Source organism: Nanorana parkeri, unplaced genomic scaffold (assembly GCF_000935625.1).
Source record: "Nanorana parkeri isolate BGI_ZX_2015 unplaced genomic scaffold, ASM93562v1 scaffold1762, whole genome shotgun sequence".
Taxonomy (NCBI): domain Eukaryota; kingdom Metazoa; phylum Chordata; class Amphibia; order Anura; family Dicroglossidae; genus Nanorana; species Nanorana parkeri.
In genome coordinates, this window is record NW_017308030.1 from 64273 (window position 1) to 82771 (window position 18499).

Below are 18499 nucleotides of genomic sequence, written 5' to 3' on the forward strand. Positions count from 1 at the left end.
AAGCTGATGGAGCAGATCTCTGCTTCATCAGCTTCTCTGGGGGTCCCTAGGTGACATCAGAGGTCTTGGAGACCCCTGATGTCTCCATAAAGAGGACCTGTTTGGTGAACTGGCTATTACATAGGGGATTCCTTAGTCCCCTATGTTATAGCAATAAAGTTAAGTAAAAAAAAAAAAAATTAAAGCATTAAAAAAAATAAAGAAGCTAACAAAATAAAGAAGCTAAAAAAAAACAAAATTTTTTTGTTAAAGTCCCCCGCCCCCCACATACACACGCAAACATGCGTCGGGTGCGCCTATGTACGAAACCGACGATTGCGCCCATTATGCAGCACATGTTACATATCGCCGTGAACGTCACAGTGAGAACAATAATTCTAGGGCCATCAATCACTGATAACACTAAACTGATGAGCGGTAAAAGCGTTTAAAGCGTCGCCTATGGCCAATTTTGGCTGCGGTCGTTTTCTGCGATTTCGCGGGCGTGCGCAATTTTAAAGGTTGACATGTTTAGTGTCTATTTACCCGACGTGACCCCGTCTTTTATATTGTACCAAAAAATTGGGGTAAAAATAAATGTTTAATAAAATTTTATAGGGAAACATGTTTTTTTTCCAAAATTTATGGTACTTTTTTTGTTATATAGTAAAAAATAAAAACCCCAGTGGTGAATAAAAGCCACCAAAAGAAAGCTCTATCTGTCCCCAAAAAATGGTATGAAAATCGTTTCAGTAAAGTGTTGCATGACAGAATAAACATCAGTCAAAGTACCGCAGCACTGAATACTGAAAAATGGCCTGGCCAGGAAGGGCGTGAAACACTATGGCCTTTAAGTGGTTAAAAACATTTATCAAAGCGATAGGATACTAAATTACCGGGGGTTTGATGCCAGTGAGAAAGCGACCGGTCACAAAACCACCAGATCGTGGTGAGAAGTCGTAGGGTTGGAAACAGGGCAAAGACTTCCCCGACGGCATCAGTGGCGGTCGCCGACCTTCCAACTCGATCTGACCCAGCAAACAGGAAATCTGTAAAGAACAGGACATTTGCCAGTCAAGATGCTGCCTGCATACTATAATAAAAGAATCCATTAACACAGACATCTTAAAGGGACGCCATCATCACAGGGTCAATAGTGCACAAGGTAAATATAAATAAAAGGGCAATACACTTACCTTTTTAATTAGCCCGATTGTTAAACAGTTGCTTTGCTTCTTCCCCCAGGAGCTGCAAGTATAACACTCTTTCAGGTGTGAAGAATACCTGCTACAAAATGTGTTTCCTCCAGTCAAATCATATGTCATTACAGGATGTACAAGCTGACGGGCGAAATCATGGTGTGCATTGGGGGTAGCAGGTATTCAATTCACCGAAAGCAGCTAATACCTTTAGCCGCCCAGGAAGAAGCAAAGCAGTGGTATTCTAACAGGCAGCCAGCACCTTTCAGGTTTTCCCTTGGGGACAGGGTCACTTTAAAGACTGCTACTCCAATAGCTGGAAATAGGTGAAGGGCATAAGCGCAAGGCATTTTTTTCAGGTCAGGAGGGTTTTTCTCCTCAAAAGGAAACAAATGCAAAATCAGCTCAATTAAACTCAGGAAGGGGATCAGAAGCATCTCACATGCTAGATGAATGAACCTGAAGCACCCTGGCTTTGTCTGACTACATAAACCTTTACAGACAAGCAACATTTTAAAAAGACTTCGAACAAAGTCCCATTATGGTACCAATTATAGGCAGACAAAACATGCATACATTTTTTTAATACAGAATTGGAGGCTTCTTTTTATAACTGGCAGTATACCTTCCTGCCAAATGTCTGAATCCTTGGTTCTCAACTGGTGAGTCGCGACCCTGTGTTCAGTGGGTCGTAACATGCCTTCCACTTTTCTAGGTGAGAGGCTCCTCAGCCTCCCCTTAGCGCAGCACTGTTAGTTCTCATGCCAAGCAGCCATTCAAAATGTGCTGCCCTGCGCAGAGTGTCAGCTTGAGGTGAGGTGGGCTGGGGGAATGGCCGTAAGGGTGCTCCATCCATACATGCATTGTTTACAGCTCCCTTGCATGCCCTCGAGTGACATCACATTCTGACACTCAGCACCTCTACGGGCGCGCATGGGCACTATAAAAGCAATACACATATGGATGGAGCTCCAGCACAGCAGCCCACACTGGACCCCAGGTTGAGGATCCACTCCAGTTTTCATAAGCTAGGAAGACTGGGTGGATCTTAAATACATGCAATCGCACCTAGCATTCGTTCTGGTGTGGGAGCTGTGTGGCATTGCCATTCACTTGAATAGCACCACAAGCGTACCTCCCACCGACAGTTCGATCGCCTGCACTGGAAAGCACAGTACCGCTATGCAGTGCAACTCGGGTCGCGACTTGATGACCGAGGAAAAATGTGGGTCTCAAGGTTACACAGGTTGAGAACCACTGGACTAAATGACCTTTCCACAGCAGGAATGAGAGTGAGAGGTCAAGTACTGTGAGCCAAACCGGCTCCTCTCTGATGTACAAAGCCAAATCAACATGTTGTCAGGCATTGGGAGCTGGAGGGGGCAGTTCTGCCAACTGCGAGAAAGGGAAGAAGAGCATAGGGAGAAACTCAGTGGTGCGATGATGTTTTTATATAGCCCATTGAGCAGGATGACATGTGAGGCTCCGATAATTAACAGTGGCGACACCCTCCTAGCTACAGAGCACGGCAGCCCTTGGTAACACCGACACAAAGCTGCGAAAAAAACGACAAATACTATGACCGGTAAAAAACTAAATATGTACACTTATGATATTTTAGCAGTTTAGACCTTTTCTCGGAGTTACACTTTAATGTTAAACACTTTCTAAAAGAATTTATAACCGTTAACCATTTTGCTGAAATGGAAACTTGGAGGTTAACGTTTAGCTACAGCTTAAAGAGATCCTGTCACTACCTAAATAAAGTAGAGAGCAAAAAATAAAAAGTTGCATGGAAAAGAAGGGATGCCTATGGCTGGAGATGTGTATCAAAGGGAAAATGAATAATACCTGCATTGTATTCACGGTTGATCCTTTGGCTCCAGACTGAACCATCAGCTGCAAATTATTCTCTGGGAAGCGTCTGTGGAGACCAAGAGGCATGCACACCTAGAGGATAAAAGAACCAAAGCAAGTAGAGTAAGTCTCACTCAAACAACTCAACCAGGGGTCCCCAGACTTTCCAACCAAAGTGCCAGTTCAGTCCTTAAGATTGTAGGGGGACCAGACTGTGGCCTGTGGGAGTAGAAAATACCCTGGCATCAGTGGGAATAAACAGTAGCACAGCCTTTGATCGAATAAAAAATAAATATTACCCAGCACATGTGGCCAGTGGGGGAAAGACTAGTGCCCCAGTGTCGGCGTCAGTGGGAGAAATTGAACCCCAGTGTCGGCGTCAGTGGGAGTAATTGAACCCCAGTGTCGCTGCCAGTGGGAGTAATTATGTCCTGTTGTTGGTGTCATTGGGAAGAAATTGTCGCCCCCCCCCTTCTATATTTTTTGGAAGATGGAGGTTCCCCGGGTGCGTGGACTTCTCTACCACCAAGCTATCTGAAATGGTATTTAATGTATATAAAGTAAGTATACTTCATTTGTAGCCAACTTTTTAGGATACAATTATTAGCATATTTATCTATTATATAGACGCGATAGACTGCCTCCCATCTTCTGAAGAAGCTTCGGCGAACATCAGCCAGAACATGTACAAAATATACACACATACATACAGTCATCAGCCAGAACATGTACAAAATGTGTAGGTGTGATTCAGGGAGGTACTACGCTCTATTAACATCACGTAGCGAACCATTATTGGGCTTTACAACATGTAATTTTATATATTGAAGAATAAATATGTAACATGCTTATTATAATGCAACTGTCTTATTCCTGGTACGACACCTTAAAAGCCCCATATTTTGTGATTCTTGTTCTTGGAGAGTAAATATGCAGAATAGAACAGAACTGTATAGCAGTGGGACCACCAGCCCCCCACCCCCCCACCTCATGTACGGCTAGCCACAGAGACCCAAGAAAACAATGACAGGCTGCCAACCATCTATTCAAAAACTCACCTTATTGATTTCATTGTTGAATCCATTAACTTCTTCCTTGAATTTCAAATCCACCATGTTAAAGTCCCTCTGGTCTTTGTTTAGATGGGCATCCTGCCACTTCCCCTGGGTCTCCTCATCTGTAGCTATATCTGAGAGATTGAAGGCAGCTCTGACAGCCTACAGAACAAAGCGTTCCAATCAGTCGTACTAATATGGCTATACATGGCTAATCAAAGTAGATGACCATTACACAGCATGACCAGTCGGATTTTGTCTAGACAGACCCGACGAGGAAACAGCATCCTATTGTTTATTACAGAGGTTCCAGAGATTTAAAGATTTAAAGAAGAACTACGGGGAAACAAAAAAAAAAACCCTTACCCTTGCAGTGGGGCTACCCATGCACTGCAAGGGTTAAGTGCTTCTTTTGTCTATGGGGCCCAAATAAAGCAGATATACTTACCTGATTCTCGGTCATCACTCACGTCTCACCCCTCTGCGTCCCCACGTCTAAAGCAGGTCAATGGACCTGCATAAGACACGATGACATCAATGGTTCTTAGACCACCACAGCCCAGGGATAAGGAGGCTGTGGGAACTGGTCTAGCAGCATTGTGGGAGCCGATGGCGAGATCAGGCGAGTATATCTTTTTTTTTATATTAGCTCCCTATACAAAACAAGAACTTAACTCTTGCAACACAGGGGCAGTCCCACTGCACGGCTAAGTTTGTGGTTTTCCTGGAGTTGCTCTCTAAACATATTTTGGCTCAATAGTAACAGACGTGAACAAATATGTTGGTACCCTTCTACAGAAAAATAAAAAAATAACTCTGCTTTCTCTGAAACAACCTAAAACTAAAGTGATTGGTATCCATTATTGTTTGTTCCATTATACTTTGCTTTAGATCGCTTGATTCAACAGTATATTTTAAATAAAACAAATGAAAAATGGCATGGACAAAAATAACGGCACCCATAACCGAATATTTTGTTAAACTTTAGGAGGCATTCACTGCAAACAAAAGATCTCTGAAGCTCTCAATAAGAAGTGCCAACAGATGGTTTGACCCACTCCTCTTAAAATGTCACATTTCAATAGAGCTCTAAAAAAAAAACGGAAAAAAAAACCCCACGACCTCTGACTCCAGCCTCATCTTGAATACTATGTATTCCACAATTCTGCTGCACTCCTTACCGGGTATCCTTGCACTCCTTACCGGGTATCCTTGCTCCAAGTGACCACGGATGGCGCCGCCAATACTGAAACTTGTTAAAGATGTCACCAGCACACCATATTGAAGTGAAGTACACGTCTGTTTATTGATGCTTCATGTCAAAACAAATAGCAACGTTTCGGGGCCACACAGGGTCCCGTTCATCAGACTTAAAATTAACTTCCATATGTTGTGCTGGTGACATCTTTAACAAGTTTCATCTTGAATACTAGTCACATCATGGAGCGACAACATGCAGAGAGCAAGGAAACAAAGAAAATGCAGAGATTGACAGCGCACATGTGGAAAGTGTACGCAGAGGGCGAAAAAGTAGAAAGTGATCACAAAGAACTAGAAATTAGAAGAAGGGGTGCACAGAGGGCGCCCAGGCAAACAAAAGGGTGCGCCCAGGCAAAAAGTAGTAAATCCCATCGCACTCCTGACCGGATAAAGCCCAAACGAAAACTGGGGGGGTGCCGAAAGTGACGGCGAATGCCTCCGCACACCAAATGCAAAGTACCATAAAAGTCACTCCCCAAAAAAAAAAGCCTGCGCCCTCTGCGCAGGCAGAAAAAGAAAAGAAAAAAAAAAACGTGCGCAGAGGGCAGCCAGGCAAAAAAAAACGTGCGCACCCAGAGAGCAGCCAACAAAAAAAAAACGTGCGCAGAGGGCAGCCAGGCAAAAAGCGTGCGCAGAGGGCAGCCAGGCAAAAAGCGTGCGCAGAGGGCACCCAAGCAAAAAGCGTGCGCAGAGGGCACCCAAGCAAAAAGCGTGTGCAGAGGGCACCCAGGCAAAAAGCATGTGCAGTGATTAAGCAGATATAAAACAAAATCCACTCAATGGTTTACTTTTAAGGCCAAAAGGGAGCATATATGAAGATGTTACCGTTCACAAGCATTATTCCAAAGCTGCAAAAAACACATTTCAGAAGGACCATTAGAAAACAAATGATTATCCAACATACCCGTCCACCACAATGTGTAGAACGTTCCACGATCTTCTGTCGTTTGACATTAGCGTAGGGACGAACCAGAATGTCCTCCACTCCTAGAAATGATCAGAGTCAATCAGTGACATGTTTCACAAAGCAATAGTGAAGGAACCAAACCACAGTAGCAGCGAGGATTAAGAGGCCTATATACCATACTATATAACCGACTGTGTGAATATTCCCTTCGATTATCTGATCATGTAATATCCAAACGCCTATTATATCATATGTACAGGATTGGCTTCAAGTACATGCGGCACTACAGAAGTGGGCTTTAATGCCGGTTTTCTACATATATGCTTCCAAATCATCTGTGCTGGGAGTGTGCTCACTCACAGCTTCCAGCAAAGTGACAGAGCCATTACCAATAGCTCCTGGTCACTGTTCACAATCAGGAGCCGGGGATGGACTGCCAATCGTGTGATCGCCAATTTAGGCATTGCAATTATCATCCTATAGTTGAGATTTGTTCTGTATATTGCTCTGCCTATGTGCTCCTTCCCCCTTTTTTGGTAATTTTAATTAATCAGAGCAGCTGCCATTTTTGCTGGTTGTTATAAATATATATCTTTAAGATTTAATTATTATCCAAGCATAATTATTTTCTACATCACTCACCCATGGTAAAGCCACGGTAAAGCTGCAAGTAAGCGGTAAAGAGACGAGCCAGGCAGGTGAGTAATTTTCCGCTGATCTCTCCGCCATACAGTTCATAGCAGCAGTGAACGAGTCCGAAGGATGAGCTGCCATAGTGAGCTTTGTCCAAGACTCCGCACAGCAGCTCTCCACTACGAATGATAACCTGGAGGGCAAGAAATATACAGGAACAATGTGTCAGCATAAGCTCATACCATGGAGGATAAAAAGACGTTTTGCTACAGTTATAGATAAATGTGTGTGTGTGATGTTCCAAGTAAATCACTTAATACCCAACTAAGAAAACATTAGAAATCAAATTGTTCGTTAATTAACCAATTCTATTTCAAGTTATATACTGGATGTTTTTTGGGATCAAGTTCATTTTTCAGGACAAGCTTTTCCAGAGATCCATTCCCTGCATGTTTCAGGACTAGCTTTCCAGAGATCCATTCCCTGCATTTTCCAGGACTAGCTTTCCTGAGATCCATTCCCTGCATTTTCCAGGACAAGCTTTCCAGAGATCCATTCCCTGCATTTTCAGGACAAGCTTTCTAGGAGATCCATTCCCTGCATTTTCCAGGACAAGCTTTCCAGGAGATCCATTCCCTGCATTTTTCAGGACAAGCTTTCCAGAGATCCATTCCCTGCATTTTTTTTTAAGGACAAGCTTTCCAGAGATCCATTCCCAGCATTTTTCAGTACAGGCTTTCCAGATAACTATTCCCTCCATTATTCAGGACATGGCAGTACTGTACACCCATAGCAACTACATAATCCTCTCCTCCTGAGCTCCAATTAAGATATTGCCCCCCTCTGTGGTTCTCCCATGCCCTCGTTCAATGAGTGTCTTGTATGACACAAACCCGGCAAAGCTCTTCGTCTCCTGGCATCTCATAATTATTCCAGCTGGGCTTCCCTTCAAGCTCAGGTCACTGCATGTCAGGAGAACAGTTGGCCCAGCAATCCTCTGCCATTAGTAATAACTTTTGGGAAACTAGAGGTCCATTTATTAGTTGCTTGTCTCCTCTGATAGCACCATATTGGTTAAGCCTCCCCTTATTTTGTACAGCACTGACATTCGACAAATGGCCGCTGCAGGGATTGCAATGAAGATACTCTACTTTGACACTGGTTTCTCTAGAACAGGCAACCGTGGCACTCTAGCTGTGGTGATTCATCATGCCTCTGGGAGTTATGCCTGGGTCTGTCAGAGTCTTGCCATACCTCATGGGACGTATAGTTTCACCACAGCTGGATTGCTAGGTTGCCTACTCCTGCTCCAGGAACAGAAATCTAAAACTCAGCTTTTCCAGCATTAGCTGGTGACATAGCATCGAAGTAGGAGATCACAGTAGGGAAAATGGCACCAGCACAGCTAGGGAGTTGGGGGGCTTTTTAGGTTTCCCCTTTTCCAGAGTTGTGGGATATTATAAGTTATGACTTTGGTCCCTGGTAGGATAGGTTTGTAAAGTCTAACACTAAGTCAGACTGCCTTGAAAACACATTCACACGTTTGTCACCGTTCTTAAAAAGGTTCTGCCAGTGGTTCACCGCGAACCATAGAGGTAAACCTTTGTTTTCACATCACTGTACTTCCTACAGATTAGTCATTAGGGTTACCTGAGACCTGCTTACCTGAGACTCGCACATGGAATCGGAATTGAAACCCGGTACTGGCCTGGATGGGGCCTTCACCCACGCCTTCCCACCAATCTTTGCCTTTCCTGTCAAGTTTAGAGGGATGTGATGATCTGGAATTACGTTGATAAGTAACGTAGAAACTACCTGTGTTAGAAGGAACACATTACAAAGGAAACATGCACATAAAACGTCGTCAGGTCTATGATGAGATGCTTCAGTTTGTATTATTTTGGTGATTATTTTATTAGCCCAATATCTTGCCAACAGAAAATAATGCAAATGGAGTTTCTCCATTTGATGTCTTCCAGAGATGGACATGAATTACATCAAAGTGAAGTTATCCACACAAACACATGAATCTATGCAGAGAGTCATACAAATATTTATACTAGAAGAAAGAATTCACTAGATTAAAAATCGGTGCAACATAGTAAGAACATAATTGTTTGCTTCTCCTGTCCAGAAGGACACGTTGCACATAGGAATATGGAACTTAGCCTCAATGAGGACAGAACCCTACTACGCTCATGGTTTGAGTAATTCAGAGGATGGAGGGTATGGGGTTTAGACCCCATTCACACTGAGCGACATGGAAATCGCACGACATTGAGCGACGTGTCGAGCGACATCTTCCTATTGGGCTGTATGCAATCAGGAGCAATATCGCTCAAAATCGCTCTAAAAAAGGGTCGTGTAGGAGCGAAAAGCTACCAGCGACGAGCTACAAGCGATATTGAGCGACGAGATGTGAACAGCTACATTGAAATGTATTGGTGAAGCTACATAGAGCGATATAGCGCGGAAATATGAGCGATATCGCTGCAAAAATCGCTCCATAAATCGCTCAGTGTGAATGGGGCCTTAGGGTTACAGAGGTAATAAAGACAATGGAGCCTTTGTAGGTCTGAATTGGGGTAACATAACAGTGATAGTTTAAAGAACAGCGCCGGTAAAAAATTTATTAACTGCTCATTTTTGCCTAGGGTAAAAAGAAAAGCAAAGTTATGCTCACCCAATTCTCAAAGCCAACCGGCTGTCAAAGCGTTCGCTCCAACCTCTCTCCACCTCTACTACAGTCATGGTATGTCCCTTGACGTCCTATACACTGCATTGGATGTGATGACTCATAATAGCCTTAGACTGCTGCAGCAGAGGGGGAGAGAGAGTCTCCAAGGACCAGTCTAAGAGCCGGCCAGCTCAGACAATCGGGTGAGTATATCTTTTTATTTTGGACCCTAGGCAAAAACAAGCACTTAACGCTTGCAGTGCGGAGGTAGCCACATCGCAAGGGTTAATCAAAATGTTTCAACCGGAATGCTGCTTTAAAGGGGTGACGATCGAGGTACATGTGGGAGCATAAGGTGGTAAGAACAGGAGGATTCCAAGGAAATGGCACCCTTTGCCCCAGGAGAGCCAGGCATAGCCATTTGTAGAAGGGTTGGGGGGAATTTATCAAAGCTGCAGCAGACAGAATCTGGAGCAGTTGCCCATGGCAACCACGCAGCATCTTTCTTCAGTTTACTCAGGTAAGATTTGAAAATGAGACAGAGAAGCTGATTGGTTGCCGTGCAAATCTGCTCTAGTTTTGCTAAAGTTCCCCTCAGTGTGTTTTTGTACTTTGTCTTCACTGCAGTGATAGAATACTGTTAACTCTTGTTAATCCAATATCAGCTTTAAATACATTCCAAAAAGAATTGCTACCTAACGTAAGCAATACAAAAAAAAGATGTTGTTCAAATGTATCCGTGTCTCATGTAATTATATAACATTATGTAGACACCAGACATGCTGTAGTTGTACTTTTAGCTATGAAAGTATAGTCTGAGGCACACTGAGAAGCTTTGGATGCACATGACCCAGCATGACAGTCAGGCTGTTCAACTTATACTATAATAATCAGTTTACGGCTAGCGCATGACACGCTGTGTCTGAGGCGCCACCTGGTGGAAATAAGTAGAAATAGCAGAACATAATGCAGGATAGCAGTTACATTTGGAAAACACCCAATAATCTCCATTATTGAAATCTTCTCCCCCTCCATAAAGGATCAATTTCTCTGCCAGTATAAATATATACAGTAACCTCTGTTATCCGGTATTCAACTAACCAGAAAAAAAAAAAATCCTCTGTACTCATTGTTCTGCTGATCTGTGGCATGTCTTATCCTGGAAAAGTTTGTATGTCTATTTGTCTTAATTTGCTTTTGATTACTGCATTTCAATATTAAATATGAAGTCAATACAGAGTTTATGTTATGGTATAGTATGGGGTATGGCATTAGTCAGACCTATTTTTAATATTAACTCTCAAGCAACCAGAAACTACATTTATTCGGAATCTAACAATCCCCCTGGATGCCGGATAATGAGTTTACTGTGTGTGCGAGATATACATATTGTAAGACCCCTTTGCGCCCTCACGTCCTATACACTGTATAGAACGTGATGATTCTGGGACATTAGACCGCTGCAGTGAAGGGGGAGCAAGGCAGAGGCAACCATTCTACGGGCAAGCAGGCACCGAGGATCAGGCGAGTATAACTTTTTTTTTTTTAAACTTATACCAAAATGTGCGCTTAAACCTTGCAGTGCGGGGGAAGACCACTGCAAGGGTTAATACAAATTGTGCCTGGAGTTCATCTTTCATTTTTTTTACTGGAATGTAAAATAAAAAAAGGGAGAACTCAACAACAGGTTGCAGTGGGCAACACAGACACTGGGGCAAAAAATGCCCAGTGTGATTGGATCACATTTTGCCCCCCTTCCCACCGCATAAAAGATGCATGACTGGATAAAGCGTGGATAACAGGCACAGGTTATCAAACTAGCCGAAGCAAAACAACTATTAGCAAGAACAGCTGCTGCCTGCAAAACACAAGTTGCTGGTTTCATTACCTGCTTTCCTGTCCATAATTTGCATGGTTTCATGATTGCTGGTGGGAGGGTTTTCACCCAGCCAATTTTATCCGTCAGCCCCCTGTAGACCAGCGCCATGTACTGTTCTCTGGTGAAGAAACAACCCCGGATGGTCATACTTGCCCCGGACACCATGTGATCCTGGATCAGGCCTGCTAAAGGGGTCCCATCCTTTGGGGAGGGGAAAAAAAAAAAAGAGAAGTTGCCAGACAAGTCACAAATGAGAAAACAAAAAAATAAAATATGTCATGAGCTGGTCATGAGCTGCGGAGATTAACAAATAACAACAGGCCATAGGCCTAGTCCAGTGAAGAGGAACTTTACCTATATCTTTGAAATGACAACAAACACATCCTTAGAAATGTTTAGTAATGACAATCTACAAACAGAAACTTCTAGATAATTGCCGGCTTTTTATTCTTTACATACCTTATTTTTATTTTACTCTCCATTCTTCTCATAGTGGCCATTTTTACTAAGGGCAGATTACTAGCTCTCCCTTTACTTCCTGGAACTCTGGCACATGTGGCTAGGACATGTGACCATGCACAGCATCTCAGGGAGGAAAAGGCTTTTCCCTGAGATCTCGTGAGATTACAGATGAGATTTCCCAGCAATGCTCTGCTGATGTAACCTTCCCAGGATGCAACGCTTGGGCACATCACATCACTAATGCCCCAGAGGACCAGGAAGTGCAAAAATAAATTGTAAGTAAAAGCAAAATATGTTTATTTAACGAAGGACTGTAAGATGATTTCATATCAGCATGCAGAGGTTACAAAGTAGAAAGGGGGTAAAGGTCTGCGGTTTTAAATGAATGAGCCATTAATTACATTGAAATATGCAGACTGTACTGTCTGCTCCCTACTCAGAGCAGAGCACGGTGTACCCATTAGGCCCAGTATCTCTGTAGGAGAGCAGTATAAAGCTAACCCATGCAGACATGCCAAGTTCAGTGAGTGTAATTGCAACTTAAACAAATGGACTACCAAGGGGTATTAAAGTAAAAAAAAAAAAAAAAAGGATTGGAAACCACTGGTCTAGTAGATTTTGTAGCTCCACAAACATCCTTTTAGGTCTGTAGTACCTTAGGCACCAAGTACTGCTCATCAGTACAGGCTAAAGTGTAGGCTTCTGCCCGGCCTAGTTCACTCTGAGGGAAGTGAGCGTTCATTTCATCCCCGTCAAAGTCAGCATTGTAGGCCTTGCAGTTGGCATAGTGCAGCCTCAGGACCTTCTCCCCTGGAAGGATCCGGGCCTTGTGGGCTTGTATGGACGGTCTGTGTAGGGTGGGCTGTCGGTTCAGCAGCAGGACGTCCCCATTCTTCACATGGCGATACACCTGACAGACACAAACAAAACACATCACATAAGAGTTCATAAACTGACATTAATGGCTAAACCAAGCAATCCAGTTTATAAAAAAATAATCTTCCCATTAGACGTGCATTTAATGAATTTTATGCATATTATTTTCCTGTAACAGCCTCCCTTGAGTAGTCATCCAAATGTTATGAGACTGAAGCGGAGTGCCGCCATCTTGGATGTAAAAGCAGCAGCCCCGGCAGAATCAGAGTTGTCATTGAAGTGACACTTCAGTATTTACCTTCACTCCTCCCCTGGCAGCTACATAAAAAGGTTATGCAGTCAGGTGAGGTGTGAGGGAGCTGGGCCAGCATAGACAGCAAGTAGACATTTACAGAAGAGGAGAGGGATCGGACATACAAGAAAATAGGAGTCTGCGATAGAGAACCGACTCTTCCTGGAGTAGTCAAATTTTCTAACAAGTTTAAAGCTACATTACAAGTCAACTAAAATCATTTATGGAAAGGCAAAACTTTAAGCAAGCATTTACAACCACTTTTTTTCCTGTGTTTTACCTGCAATTGTTTTAGCTAGTGACAGGGTCTCTTTAAATCATGAGATCAGTTATAAAAAACAGACATGTCAATTGTTAAAAATGAAATCCCCAAAAACTCATGACAGCATTAAGGATAGGCAATGTTCGGAAAACAACCGCTAGTGCCAGATCACATGACTAATGCCTCAGCACTGGCCATGTGGTCTGTACCAAGGAGGCTTATGGCATGGTCAGCAGCTATTCCTAAAGAGTGATCCTCCTTCAAGTTACAATCCACATGAGTAATACCCCTGCAGTGGTCACATGATTGTACATGATCAATATAATCCAATGAACGAAGATGGATTTCGACCCCAGCTCTTGCTATTGAATCCGTGCCATCCTTTATTCCAAGAAAATACTGGAACTGTATGCAAACAAGTCCATCCAGTAATACCTATAACTTAGAAAGAGCCCCATCCATTGCAGAGTCATAAATTAGAGATGTCACCAGCACACCGTAATGACTTGTGCAATCAGCAAACATCCATTGACAAGTATTGCCGATTATGTACCAGCGCTTTCGGGGACGCGCAGGGTCCCCTTCATCAGGCTCAGAATGAGATCTGCTGATGTAACCTTCCCAGGATGCAACGCTGAGCCACATTACATCACTAATGCCCAAGAGGACCAGGAAGTGGAAAAATTAATGAATGTAAAATGATTTCATATCAGCATGCAGAGCTGTATGCGGATGTGATTTGTAGTGAAAGGGGTAAAGGTCCACTTTAAATTCCTGGTACACCAGGCCAAAGAGGAAACCAGTATCGCTACAACAAATGACCATCCACGGAGCAACAACACTCTAGAACACCAAAACAACACCAATACTGAGGAACTCACAATCTTGGAGGTCAACCTCTGCACACCGGTGGATGGAGTAAGAAGCTGCTTTGCAATGGCCTCCCTCTGTGCAGCGTCAGTGGAGCTCAATATTGTACGTGAGCTGTCTTCGCTGACCACTATGGAGGCTCCGGGGTGGACATTAGGCCCATTCATAACAGCCTGTCTCAGTTCCTGCACATTCCATGCCGTAACAGGCTGGGGGTAGGTCAGTTTTGTAGCAAACACCTTGCAGAGAAAAAAGATCAATCAGCAGTGAGAACCAACATATGTCAGTAATATAGAATCATTTTTATTCATGTTTATATCACAATAAAGAAGACATTTGTTTATCTGGCTGATATAAATGGGCATATCCGGTTATCAATGGGGAGGCTTTATTATTTATTACATGATTTATTATGCACATGTAGTTACCATTAACTAGGGCAGAAGCTATATCCTCCCGTAATTAGATTAGCCCTCATTTAAACTGATACTAAACTCAGGAGTTAAAAAGGTACTTGAATGCATTTTTAGGAGTTAACTATTAACAAAAATGTATCTTATTTGTGTATTACTCGGCTGTAGATCCTCAAATCATCTCTGAATTGGTGCTGACACTGTCCTTCCTTCTAGAGGGGGGCTTCTTTTGTTCCCCATGGTCCCTGTGTGTGTTGTAAAGTAGCCACCGCTCCAAGCTCGCTTGATGAGGACCTATACTCTGTACTAACTCTGTGTTACTCATCTCCCGAGTACAGAGAACCCTTCAATAACCCACCTACAGAGTGTCAACTCTACATACCATTGGAATTCCAATCTCATTGGTGCTGATGTACATGTCTGGGCAGATGACAGAGCGTGCAGCATAGTCCACACGTTTTCCCATCATGTGTTTCCGGAACAGACCGTCTTTCTTCTCCAGGATCTACAATAAAATACAGACTATTTATATCTGCAAGGCATCCCAACAAAGACTGCATCAGTTAAGACAAATTATTATTTATTTTGGACAAAGTGGGAAAAGGTTGGATCCTCTTGGTTTTTATTGATGTCTGTGCTCCTAATCGACAGGTTTCCCCTTACTTGATGTCCCTTTGTTGTTATCATGGGGACAGGAAGCTGGGAGTAACCACTCAAAAGTTCTACAGAGCAGAATTAGCAGCCAGGCAGGATCGCATATCAGATGACTACATGTAATTTTATTTTAGGCCCTAGACCAAAGGAAGCACTTAATTTTGGATATGATTGGAGTTCTTCTTTAAATCAAACCTGCACAGCAGGCCAAAGTAACAGGTTTGATGTAATGCCTACTTTTTACTAGCGCATGCTTCGTCTAGCTGCTGGGCAGGAGGAAAGGAAGCTGCAGTAGCCTCCAAGTCAATCCAACTGCAATTTACAAATGGCCGATGACGCTTCCTTGCCTCAAGTGACATTGCTGGGCATATCCCAACACCGGAGCCATCACATGAGATGAAGAGCAAACCTCCTGTTCGTCCATACCTCTTGGGTGTACCAGTTATTTATTTTGCATCCAGCAGCTGAATGAAGCATCGGGAGTGTAATGCAAAAAGGTATATGCTGCTGAAATACAGGGACGAGGGCGAATGCCAAAATTAACCTGGTTGCTTTTTCTACTGGCCAAAGTACAGCTGTAATTGCTAGCCTATAAGGTCTCAAATAAACATGAATATGTCTAGAAAGGTTTATGTTTAGACCAGAAATGGCCTACATCTTACATCAAAAACGTTTCTTCTAATTTCCTTCCTTTTAATAGACCGGGTAAGGATTTATAGGCTTAGTCCATCTTTTAGAGCATGTTTCATATTACATCCATATTTAGGATGCAACAAAAATTGCCGCATACAACATCCCCCAAATTTAACCACCCCCCTTACCTAAATTGCAGGATGCTTAGAGGGTGCATCAGTCGGTTATATATATATAGCACAGCTGTGCATGGCTCGGCCCATGTAGCCATGTCATCCATTGAGAGGAATTATTCAATTAAGATACTACAAGTCCCTGCTGCCATTGCAGCAGAGCACGCAGGCAGCAGGGGGGTGATGTTGCCGCACTTGTAGTTCATTAGTTACTTCCTCCAGCCCCATAACAAAAGGTCTGTGCAGACCTGGTGGCGAAGGGGGTGGGTTAGCAATGCAAGCGCCTGTGAAACGACACGCTGATCACGGTTTCAGTGCTCTGCAGCCCTAAAAGCAAATTTGTTATTTCATCATTGTTGGTACAGTTATTCATTTTTTACCATAAAGGTGAACTATGCAGAGATACCCGCTCACAGAAGAACCCTGATGGTAAGCTCTGCAAATCAGAGTCTCTACGTTTACCTGTTTCAGTGTGGAATGCCGACCTTGTCGCTTTATTTTAGAAATCCACTGAGAGCTCTACTGGTCAGGCACATAAAAACCGTGCATATAGTTTAGCCCAAAAACCAAGGAAATTAACTTAAGTTCCAACCTGCCGGATTCCAGGGAACTTGTCTGTCATCAGTCTGTCCATATCACTGTCAAACACAATGTTAACATGACTCTGTAATCGGATCCAGGCATTGTACAGCTTGTCTGTATGGGTCAGCCCTGGCATCTGGGCCAAGAAGGCGCGATCAATGACTTGAGCTGGCTCACTCTCTTCCTGGAAAACATAGAAGTGGAGAAAGAAAAAAGAAAAAAAAAAAAAAGTATGCATAGTCTTTAGTATTTGTTTTTTTTCCCCTGATGTAAAGGTTTCAAATATAAAATCAAACATTAACTAAACATTTTATGGTTGGATAAAATAAAATATAATCGCTTGCGCAGTCAGTGGGAAAGGGGACGGATCGGGAGGGTTTAATGCAAAAGCAATAGTATTCTGGAGGCTCAGGGCTCATTCAGATCGGCGTACACGTCCGCACGGTGTGCACGCCCAAAAAGAGACCCAACCCCGGAAGGAACAGATGCTGCGTGTGAGTGCAGCATCCCTGTTTCCTATGCAGTGGTGGATTCCACCTCCAAGTCATTTAGCAGTCATTTTAATGTGGTCTCTCCTGCTGTTGAGCTATATTTAGTTTGTCTGTTTTCTAAGGGCTCATTAAGACAGGCGTGCAGAAACAAAGACCTGATCCCAGAAGGGACAAGTGTAGCATGTAATTGTGCACAGCATGCCTGTTCTTCCCTATAGGCATGTGGGTCCGGGTGTCCGCAGACAGAGTGTGTCTAAGTGTGGACACCCGAACCCCCACGCATGTGCAAGTTCGGGTGTGCGTGTGACAGCGTGCAGCCACGTCCTCCCATAGGGATGAACAGGCTGCTGCTGTGCAATTACACGCAGCACCTGCCCCTTCAGGAATCGGGTCATTTTTAGGCATGAACGCCCATCTGAATGAGCCCTTAGAAAAACCGCAGTTGGGCTAAATATAGCTTAAAGTGACATTAAATCCTCAGATTGTTTAACATAAACCAATACTGTAATGTGTGCCTTATTGTAATCCATGGTTGTTTCCCTTCTCTTTGCTGCTCTTCCTTTTAAATCCTCATGTCTTCTCATGCCGAGGGAGAACTTCCCTTTTCAGCTCAGGGCCTCTTCCTGTAGTGCTGGCTCAGGTTACAAGTCTATAGAAACCGATACACAGACACCATGTATCCATTCCTGAGACAAGGCAGTCTGCTGCAAAACAGAAGTTCTGCCCAGCATGGGAAGAGATACAGATTTAAAAGGAAGAGCAGCAAAGAGAAGGGAAACTACCATGGATTACAGTAAGGCGCACATTACAGTATTGTTTTATGTTAAATAATCTGAGGGTTTAATGTCACTTTAACAGCAGTAGAGATACCACATTAAAAAGACTGCTAAATGACTCGGAGGAGGGATACCAAACTCACTGCCCACAAAAACGAGGCCAGTCAAGAGAAGTCAATTTACACTGGTTGACAAAAAGCATGCAGGTACGGGATGAGGAGTTTATAATCCTAGACATTGGTGCATTGCCAAGAATTTCAAGGATCATGTTGGGCAATAATAAACGTTTTCGCCATGACATTCCTTTTCATTTTGATGTATTAAAGTTAATTACAAGGGTTTGGTTACAAATATGTTTACGGGTGGGTATATGTTAGGTATGTTAATAAAACAAGGCTGTCCCCTGGACACCATACAGCAAAAAAAAACCTTGAAGTAACGGTGGTGCTCGCAGTGATGGAGCCGTGCGTACCACAGTACAACAGTAGATAACAATGAAGATCACCAGCACTTGAGATGAAATCCATCCAAAATTTTCTTTTTATTAAAGAAGCACGTCGCAACAGCCA

The 18499-nt window shown here is 43.3% G+C and overlaps 1 protein-coding gene across 1 annotated transcript in view; it reads right to left on the minus strand.

Annotated features, from left to right (window-relative positions):
• POLR1A (RNA polymerase I subunit A) overlaps nt 1-18499 on the minus strand; it is an 89069-nt gene that overhangs the window by 52869 nt on the left and 17701 nt on the right. The window contains exons 11-21 of the mRNA XM_018571462.1: nt 16674-16847; nt 15004-15126; nt 14220-14447; nt 12564-12818; nt 11456-11647; nt 8556-8705; nt 6900-7083; nt 6255-6337; nt 4094-4252; nt 3030-3128; nt 876-1028 (exon numbers count right to left, since the gene is read on the minus strand). Coding sequence (XP_018426964.1) covers nt 876-1028; nt 3030-3128; nt 4094-4252; nt 6255-6337; nt 6900-7083; nt 8556-8705; nt 11456-11647; nt 12564-12818; nt 14220-14447; nt 15004-15126; nt 16674-16847 — 1800 coding nt within the window. The remainder of the gene's footprint in view (nt 1-875; nt 1029-3029; nt 3129-4093; nt 4253-6254; nt 6338-6899; nt 7084-8555; nt 8706-11455; nt 11648-12563; nt 12819-14219; nt 14448-15003; nt 15127-16673; nt 16848-18499) is intronic.